Source organism: Archocentrus centrarchus, chromosome 4 (genome assembly GCF_007364275.1).
Source record: "Archocentrus centrarchus isolate MPI-CPG fArcCen1 chromosome 4, fArcCen1, whole genome shotgun sequence".
NCBI classification, from domain to species: domain Eukaryota; kingdom Metazoa; phylum Chordata; class Actinopteri; order Cichliformes; family Cichlidae; genus Archocentrus; species Archocentrus centrarchus.
In genome coordinates, this window is record NC_044349.1 from 32,835,459 (window position 1) to 32,845,479 (window position 10,021).

At 40.3% G+C, this 10,021-nt stretch overlaps 1 protein-coding gene across 1 annotated transcript in view; it reads right to left on the bottom strand.

Moving 5' to 3' along the window:
* Positions 1 to 10,021, bottom strand: part of pde4dip (phosphodiesterase 4D interacting protein) — a 40,130-nt gene that overhangs the window by 20,089 nt on the left and 10,020 nt on the right. Inside the window, exons 13-14 of the mRNA XM_030728388.1 lie at positions 8,454 to 8,689; positions 8,284 to 8,329 (exon numbers count right to left, since the gene is read on the bottom strand). Coding sequence (XP_030584248.1) covers positions 8,284 to 8,329; positions 8,454 to 8,689 — 282 coding nt within the window. The remainder of the gene's footprint in view (positions 1 to 8,283; positions 8,330 to 8,453; positions 8,690 to 10,021) is intronic.

Genomic DNA, 10,021 nt, shown 5'->3' on the forward strand with positions numbered 1-10,021 from the left:
CTTGGCACGATTTTCCAAGTCTGTGGAACTCTGCTGGACGAATGGGAAAACTTCCAAAAGTTACTCACTCGTCTGGTGTTTTGATGATGGTGGTGAACGACAATATCTACAGTAACACACTGGTCAACATCTCTCAAAGGTGATCATCTGGAATGAGTTCTGGTGATTGTGAAGGCCATAGCATTTAATAGTAAAAAATGTTTCCACAAATTGATGTGCAGGGACCCGTCCCTCTAAGGAGACAAATGGATCCAAACCATGCTAGTAAAATGACTTTCACAGTATAACAGAGCTGTATGGGTCAAGGCTTTTATTTATGATAGAACTAGTCTAGCAGTTTCCCCCACTTAGAACATTTGATCTAAGAAAAGCTAGATGCTCTGATCCTGTAGTTAATGCACAAACATGAGACTGTAACTGCAGGTATAGCAGCTGGTTACATTGATTCAAAGTGATAAAATGCTTCTTTTTTTTTTTTTTTGCTGTCTTACTTGTCGAGCTGTGTGAGCATTGCTCTCCTCTCCCTGTCGGTGTGTTTCTTCAGCAGCAACAGCTCTCTCTCCTGAGCTTTCCACTCCCACAGTGAGAAAGAGAACAGAGAGTCTCTGTACAGTGGGCTGCTTTTAGACAGCATAACTTTCCAAAGAGGAGCCATCACCCACCCTCAGTTTCCCTCTGCTCTTATGGCTCTCCACCTGGCTAATGAGTGGCCATAAGTGTCAAGTGTCTGTCTAGTTTCTACTGAACTCTGCTGCAGTTTCTTCCTCTCTGTTGTATCTCCAGAGGTAACGGAGCGTGGTTCAGTAGCATAGAGGCCGAGGTTCCCAAAATGTGTGTAACAGCAGGTACAGTAGGCTGGCAGGGCATAATCGAGGGATAAAGGAATGGAGGGACAACAGAATGTGTGGGTGATCAGGTGAAGAGCACAGAAAATCCAGATTAGGTTTGGGCTTCCCAGGGTGGGGTGTGGGCCTTTTCACACACAGATCCTGCGATTGTATGGATTCTGTCTACGGCAACCCAAACAGTTCCTCGATCAGAATCTAAGGCAAATATCCACAAATACTGGCATTAAGAGAGCAAAGATGCCAGAAACCAGAAAAATGCAGTTTCACGCAGGAGATTTATGCATTCACTGGCTTTCAAAAGTTCTAAATCAACCAGAATAGATGAGTCCAATGATTTGGTGAAAGAACAAAGAACAGCAGCTAGCATGATCAACAAACTGAAATTAAATACATCTAAAATAGATGCATGGCTTCAGAATTTTACCCCTCTGTGCTGAAGATGAAGAAACTGAATTGATGCAATGCCTGAAGAAACTTTCATTTGTGCTCTTGGTCATGCTGCCATTGGTCATAATGCCCTCAAAGGAAAACCTCTTATTACTACTCTGGAAACAATCTCTCACTCCACCAGCAAACACACAGTGGCAGCAGCAGCAGGCCTGAGGCAGAGATGTAGTGACGAAAGAGTAACACGAAGAGGGAAACAGGGATGTGCATATAAATGAATGTCCAGATCCCGGAGGCTTGTATGTTCATGCTCCACCAACCACCAGAAAGAAACAGAAGCTGAATGAAAGATCACCCACAAAGCAGCGCTTCTTCTTACTTCAGCTTGCTTGTATATTTCCTGGCCACACCAGTCCATCCATAAAAACATACAAGTTCCATTTTAGATGCAAAAATGGAACTATAAAATGAAAATGTTTTTCTTTCCAAGGTTTAAAAATGTAAAAAAAAGTGTCCTGCAACAGAACTGAAAAGCTTCAGGCTGAGAAAAAAAAAAATCTCTTTTGTCCAGCCTTATGTCCATAATTGCATTATGCTCTGTCTGTCCACAAATATAAAAAATCCAGGTTTATGATGAATAAATCTTACATAACAGAAATCGGTGCTCTGCTGGATGCTCAGTGTCACGCGCTGCTCCTGATACACTGAAGCAAAGTGATGCTCTCTCTGTCGGGCTTCATCTCTCACGTTTTCTCTCTCTCTCCCTGTGTGTGTGTGTGTGTGTGTTTAGCTCCTCTTGACCTATTTCCAGCCCCATTTGAGGTCTTAATAACTTAACCTGATTAGAGGCCATGCCCTGAGCCAAATGCAGCAAAAAGCCTAAGCAGTATTACACCATCGGTGCAGTCACTCGTGTTATGTACTGTATATTTGCCCTGTTATCCATGTTATTTTAGAGACTGTGCTCTCTCAGAAAACAACCCCAAGTGCATGTTAAGAACCTTACAGTAACCATTTGCATAAGTACTTGTAAAATATGCACTAGTGCCATCTTGGAACCCTGGCAGAAAACAGAGATTCTAATATGCAGCAAAACAGAACTTCTACCTTCCAGCTAACATGGACAACTCACATAAAATTTGGTTTCAGGAATGTTAAATATAATTAGTTGGAAGACTTAATATTTATATAGTTAATTTTAAATTGTGATTTTGCTGTGAAACACTCTTAATATAGTTTTACAGTTTCTACAGTGCAGGTCAGTGTTCACAAATCTAGATCAATTTAAAAAGCTAATTAGTCATCAGGCAATAATCAGTAGTTTTCAGATTGCATTTCAGTAGATGTGTTCACTCTACTGCACTTAACACAGGCTATTTATGTGCAGGCCACCAAAGCCTATTCAAACATGATTGGTTAATACTACAAATAAAAACCACAGCACTTCCAGTACTGAAAATCTTGTCTGTTGTCTTTAGATTTGGTATATTTACATGTTGATATCTTTCTGCACAGCAAGTGAATGGTTTGTTCTCCATGCTGATGCACTAATGCAGAAAAAAAAAAGAATGACAACGATGGCATCAGGGTCATGGGTGCTCATGGATGTATGCATGGACCAAAGCTTTGAGTGTTTGAAAAATAATCCTACTTTAGTTGCTACAATAGAGACTGTATGAATTTAATGAATTTTGAGTTTATCACATATTCTATGAAAATGATTCTGGACACCCGCAGCATTGTGCTTCTATCAAATAAAGCAAATGAAAGGTAAACAACAGAATTTTCACAAGTCTCATGTGTTATTATTATTACTATTATTATTATTATATCTTGCAAGGCAAATCTGTACCTGATTATTCATGCATTTACAAATGGACACACATAATAGACCACACAACTCAACAGTTTAAAACAACCCCATACACACTGTATGTACACTCATAATCAGAGGGAAATTTCTGTCACAGAAAAACACACTCTCTAATTCTCCTTCACATCTGGTCAGCCATCTGCACTGCAATAACACGATGGTAGATTACTGCAGGCCTCCCCCTGTTTGTGTCTCTCTGAGGGAGAGCTCTAATTATTCATAGAGCACTGTTTGTTTATTGAGGTTTGACCCAGTACTCACTTTTATCCAACAGGAGTGGTTGAGTTTAAAGGACCACATCAGTGTTTTAGTGTATTTAAGGTAATTTCCTGAAAATCATGTAAGTGTTCATACTTTTAAATGATCAATAACCGTTCTTGTAACAGATTTATAAACTGTGTTTTTGACCTCTCAGGAAGCCATCTGATTCTTTTCATTTCACTCCTGTATGAAAATCAAAGAGCTATGTTATGAAACAGAATTTGGTGTTGTGTTACAAGTGACTGAACATCCAGGACATTCATCACTCAACCAGAAGAAATGAGCACCAAAAAAAAATCTGTGCTTTTTGCTGTTACCTAAATGAGCCATGTTTGAGTTTAAGATTTTATAAAACTGTGATGATACATTGAATGGCATTGGAGAGACTGTAATCAGGAGGCTGTGATTTGCAAATTCTTTGTACTAAACAACTTTCTAATGAAGAAATACTAAAGATTTTTACTTTCACTCATGAATCGTGCACTCGTCTGTGGAAGTAGGATTTTAAAAATTGATTTTTGGAACAACAGCACAGTGTTTTCGGGTGGGTATACAGATAAGCTGAGCCTCAACAGATAAAATTAAACAATTTGCACAGTTATAAATTGTTTTTTTTTTTTTTTTACTGTAATTTCATTAATGTCTTCTTTAACATGATTAATTATGTCTGCAAAATTCTATACATTAATAATTACAGTCTGAAACTGCATTAACATATTTGGCCAGCTACTAATAGCTATCAGAAATATGTGATTGTCACCATTTAACAGGGTTGACATGTTAACTAACCATAGACTTCACACACCCAGCAGACATAGAGCAGTATGATCAGTGATGTTTTGCCTGCTCAATAACTGTCCACCCAATATTCACTCACCTTTTACAACATTAAGCACTAGATGTTCCCCTTTCTTTTAAGACTGTATCTGCCATTAAGGTTTTGGTCTGACGCTACGGTTGGGTTGGGCTTGGGTTTTTTAATTGTAGGAGTCTTTTTGTCCTGATCCAACTTTTGTCCTTTTGGTTGGCGCATCATGTTTCCTCTCCATCTCTTCAAAGCCAAACAGAACTAAAGGTAAGCGATATAATGATATTGGCCTTTCACTGATATACTGGTATCGGTACATCTTGTCTGATATCTGCTAGTATGAAAGGTTTTTGTTTTTTACTTTTTGATTTTTTCCAACATAATGAAGGAAAAGGTGCTTGAGTTGATTTAGATCAAACCTCTTATCTTAATTTTCTTAATTTTATCTTAAGTATCTTATCTTATCTTAAGTATCTTAATTTTTGGACACTTTGCATTTTACCAATCAAAATGATCCTCTCTCTCACACTGACCCTGATTCAGTGTCTTAGTTTAGCTGGTATGCAAAACAAACAATTTTAGCCCCCATCCACATCTGAGCAGAGGATGCTGTGAAGTCTCGTGGTGTCCTAAAGACATGTTGCTACTGTAGTTTGAGAAAGACAAATATTGATAATATTAAACAACTAACATACCATAAGCATTTCAGTTCAGAGTACCCATCCTTCTTGGAGTCACTGAGTGGGGTGCTTGAGTATGCTTGTGACTGGTTGGTGACCTGGATGTCCTACTGGGAGACTTCAACTTTCATGTGGACAATGACAGTGAGACCTGGTTGGGCATGATTGGGAAAAACAGCCTGCCTGATCGGAACCTGAGTGCTGTTCTGTTATTGGACCACTGTGAAACTCACAGTTTGCCCATAATGGACACTATGTTTGAACATAAGAATGTCCTAAAATGCACGTGGCACCGGGACATCCTAGGTCACAGGTTGATGGTTCATTTAGTAATCATTTCATCAGATCTGCAGCTGTATGTTCTTTAAACAGAACATACAAGAGAGAGGAGCTGAGCTTTCAACTGATCACCACTTGGTGTTGAGTTGGACCAGATGGACAGGCCTGGTACACCTAAACATATAGTGAGGGTACTGGCAGAGGCCCCAGTCCATGAGATCTTCAACTCTCACCTCCAGCAGAATTTCAACAGCATTCTGAGGGAGGCTGGGAACACTGAATCTTAATGGACCATGTTCTGCACCTCCATTGCTGTGGCTACTGCAAGCAGCTGCGCCTGCAAGATCGTTGGTGCCTGATGGTGGACATCAGAGGTGAAGGGATTCATCAAGCTGAAAAAAGGGTCCTGTCGAGCTTGGCTAGCCTTTGAGACTTCGGAGGCAGCTGATGGGTACTGACAGGTCAGGCAGAATGCGGCTCAGGCGGTAGCTGAAGCAAGTACTGGGGTGTACAAGGAGTTTGGTGAGGCCATAGGAAAAGACTTTTGGTCTGCCTCAAAGTGATTTGGGGAAATTGTCAGGCGACTCAGAATGAGAAAGCGGTGCTCTACTCATGTAGTGGGGGTGAGGTGCTGCTGGCTTCAACTGAGGATATAGTTGGGCGATGGAAGGAATACTTTAAGGACCTCATTAATCCCACTGACACGTCTTCTGCACTGTCATGTGCAGATTTGGGGTGGTGCCTCTGAATTGGCACTGGAGTGGTGGTTCTTATCTTTGAGAAGGGGGACTGGAGGGTGTGCTCCATCTATAGGGGGACCACTCTCCTCAGCCTCTGTGGGAAGGTCTATGCCAGTGTACTGGAAAGGAGAGTTCATCTGTTAATCAAACCTTAGTTTTTATCCTGGTCACAGAAAACTGTACCAGCTCTTTATCCTCTCAAGGTTATTTGAGGGTCTGTGGGAGTTTGCCCAACTAGTCTACATGTTTTTTGTGGACTTGGAGAAGGCATTCGACCATGTCCCTGTGTTTGGCCCATTGCTACAAGTCATTTGGTTCCTGTACAACCGTTACAAAAGCTTGGTCCACATTACTGTTCCCACTGGATTTCGGACTCTGCCAGGTCTACCCTTTGCCACTGATTCTGTTCATAATTTTTATGGACACAATTCCTTGGCTCAGCTAAGCAACCAAGGTTTCTGCCTTGGTAGCCTCAGAATCTCATCTCTTATTTTGCAGATGATGTGGTCCTGTTGGCTTCATCAGGTGGTGGCCTCTAGCTCGTACTGGAGTGGTTTACAGCTGAGTGTGAATCAGCACCTCCAAGTCTGAGGCCATGGTCCTCAGCTGGAAAAGGGTGGACTGCCCAATCCAGGTCATTGCAAAGTGAAAATCTGATATTGTAGGGTAATTTAACTTTATCCTGTAAAATACTGTAAATACATTTATTGGGAACCCTGAATAAGTAACTATTGTTAGAATACAGCAATTAGTGGGGAACTAACAGAACAAAAACCTTAAAAATTTAAGGGCTATGTCATACAAATATTAAAGGAGGCAAGTCCAATTACAATTAAGTGCTAGTGTAAGCTGCACAGTCTCTTGCAAAGTGTTTATGTTGCATATGTGTAATTTCATAAATTAATAATAATTTAGATTAAAAAGTTAAAGGGGATTTATCATGCTTTTCATTATTTTTTATTAAACATGGCTAAAGTTTAATGAGGTCAGTTGAAGCAATCCTTGACAGTAAAAATCTCCAACTCGAAACCCAGTTTTTTTCTTCTCTCAGCTCTTGTTGATATCAGTAGAGCAGGTATCCCTGATATGGCCACTCAGCCCTGGCTTTGTGCACAGCAGCCCCACCAATCGGCTGTCCAAACCTTCTTTTTGCAAGAGGCAGTTAATCAGAAGAAAGTTGACTTAAAGGGTGGGTGAAGGAAGCTAACAGGACTTATATAAGTATAAAGGTCCAGTATAAAGTACATAAAGATTATTTTGAACTGTAAGTCATGCAAAGCTACTCCAGTAGAGTCCCAGAATAAAAATAATATATAATATAATAATAAATGTATACTAGTCACAAAGAGAAAAGTTTTAGCACATGTAACCCATTTTCAATCTTTGATTTAAATCCATTATTTAGTACCTCATTTTAATCTCTTAGAAAAACCAAACATATTCTGTGAGGAGTTTTTGGTTGGCTTTTAGTCAGTGATGTGATTTATTTATCAAACACAAATGAACTCACTGTTGTGGTACTAGGTTGTTTGTTCCAGGGTTTGTGAGTTTTTGGACTTTTCAAGTTTTGTTTATTTAAATGTTCTATTTAATTCCTGGTTTATTTAATGTTATGATTAAATAATGATTATCCCTCAGTGTTCCATCTGTTTGTGTCGAGTCTACTGTGTAAAGTTCATTCTTGTGTCTGTCTCTTAGTTATTGCACTTCCTGCTTTACTTTGAGAGTTAGTGTTCCTTGTGCTTTGCTTTTACTTTTGCTTCCTCATCTTCTGTGATTTAGTTCAGCTGTCGCCTGAGCTGTCTCCACTTCTTGGACTGCCCTTCTCTGCGTGCTGTCTTCCCTTGTCTTTTGTCAGAGCACCCCAGTGTTTCAGTGGTTTAGTTTCTTAAGTTACCCCTTTTGTATTTTGTGTTTTTGCCTTTCTTGATATTGCTGCAATCAGTAGCAATATCAAGCAAATAAATAAAAAAAGCAAATAAATGATTTGCTTTCAGTTTAACTCTCATGTTGTTAATTTCCAAAAAAGAAGAAAAAAAAAGCTGTTTATGGGATAAGTGCAGTTTATCATTCACAAAAAAAAAAGAAACTTTGTCTCAATACTTAGTATAATTACTAATTATTTTGACATTCTGAAGGCGTATTGACAGCTAAGTAAGAAAAGACATGCATTTGTGTCCTGGATGTCTTTCCAGCACACATCCAGTTATCAGTTCACTGTGTCATTAACTAGCCAATGAGATAATCATTTATCACAGACAATCCAGGAGTCACACAGCAATACTTTCCAGTGACTAATGTCGAGCCTGCGATTATGCAGGACTCAACTCCATTTCATAAACTCAACAAACAAAATACACACACACACACACAAATGCAGACATTGCTGAGTTTAATGAGCACTGACCGGATGGCAAGCAGCTCTGTCTTATCTGGATTTTCAGAACAGTCTCCTGTTTGAAAACAAAGAAGGAACATTAATGTCATTCATCATCCAAGGTGTCATTTGTCCTTTCTGAGACTCCACATCTGGTCTGAATTTAAAGCCGTATAATGAAATAAAAACAAATGACTCACGTCCGCCAATTTTGGCACTAACTCTCTGTGCCAGAGCACTGCTCTGAGCCAGCTGATCCCTGAAGCTCTGGCCCATGTAGTAGTCGATGTCGTTGGCTCTAAGCAGCTCCTCGAAGGCCTTGGTAGTGTCTCCTAGATGCTGCGTGAGGATGCTGCACACACCCTGACCTTCTCGTAGCCGCTGACGGAGGTGAGACAGCTCTTTGGCCTGAGCCTGGATCAGTGTGTTGAATTTTCTAGAGAATGAAGAGAAAGAGGAATGTAGCAAACCTGGCAATCTGTAAAATAATACATGAAAACATGCTTTGACCCATAATATGCCATTGCTAAAGTCACTATTTGCTGTTTCATAATGATAATTTATTATTTCAATAATGTATACACAGAAATGTAGCCTTTTCTAATTTATTTTAGCTGCTTGATCCTGTTTTACAAGATTTTTATTTTGTGTGTGTGTGTGTGTGTGTGTGTGTGTGTGTGTGTGTGTGGGGGGGGGGGGCTTTAAGCAAACAACACCAGCAACACAAAATAAGACTTCAGGTTTAGATTTGATGAGTCAAATCTTCTCCTTTAGGCAAGCAACAGCCTGGCATTTGTCCCATTTTGACCTCGGCACTTCCAGGTCATACTCAGCACAGATGTTCTTGTATACTATGTTATGATGTTCCATGTATGCCCTGCCTGCTAGCATCTTGCACCCTGCTGTTATGTGCTGGATTGTCTCAGGGGCATCTCTGCACAGCCTGCACCTGGGGTCTTGCCTGGTGTGGTACACCCCAGCCTCTATTGATCTTCTACTCAGAGCTTGTTCTTGTGCTGCCATGATTAGTGCCTCTGTGCTGTCTGTCAGTCCAGCCTTGTCCAGCCATTGGTAGGATTTCTCTATGTCAGCCACTTCTTCTATCTGCCGGTGGTACATGCCGTGCAGAGGCCTGTCCTTCCATGATGGTTCCTGTTCTTCATCCTCAGGTTTCTGCTGCCTGAGGTACTCACTAAGCACATGATCCTTTGTGACCATCTTCCTGATGTATTCATGGATCTTTGTTGTTTCATCTAGGACAGTGGTTCTGACACTAGCCCTTGGCCAACTTTCTTCTGCTTAGGGTACAGTATCAGGGTGCTGGATTTGGGGTGAAACCCTCCATGCATGGTAAGGAGCTTTCTTGTCTTAACATCAGTGGCTTCCATTTCCTCCTTTGGCCAGCTTATTATCCCAGCAGGGTATCTGACAACTGGCAGGGCATAGGTGTTGAATATGCCCTATATATATATATATATATATATATATATATATATATATAGTACAGTAATGGTGTATAAACACACAGATGAAAAAAGATAAGTGAAGAAAAATGCTCAGTATATCATGGGAAACCCCCCAGCATTCTAGGCTGACTGCAGCATAACTAAAGAATGGTTCTGGTTACTTGATCAGCTCTAACAACATTCTTAAACAAAAAAGGAAAGTTTTAAGCTTAATTTTAAAAGCAGAGTCTGTCTCCCAAATCCAATCTGGGAGCTGGTTCCATAGTAGAAAGGCCAGATGTCCGAGGACTCTGCCTCCCATT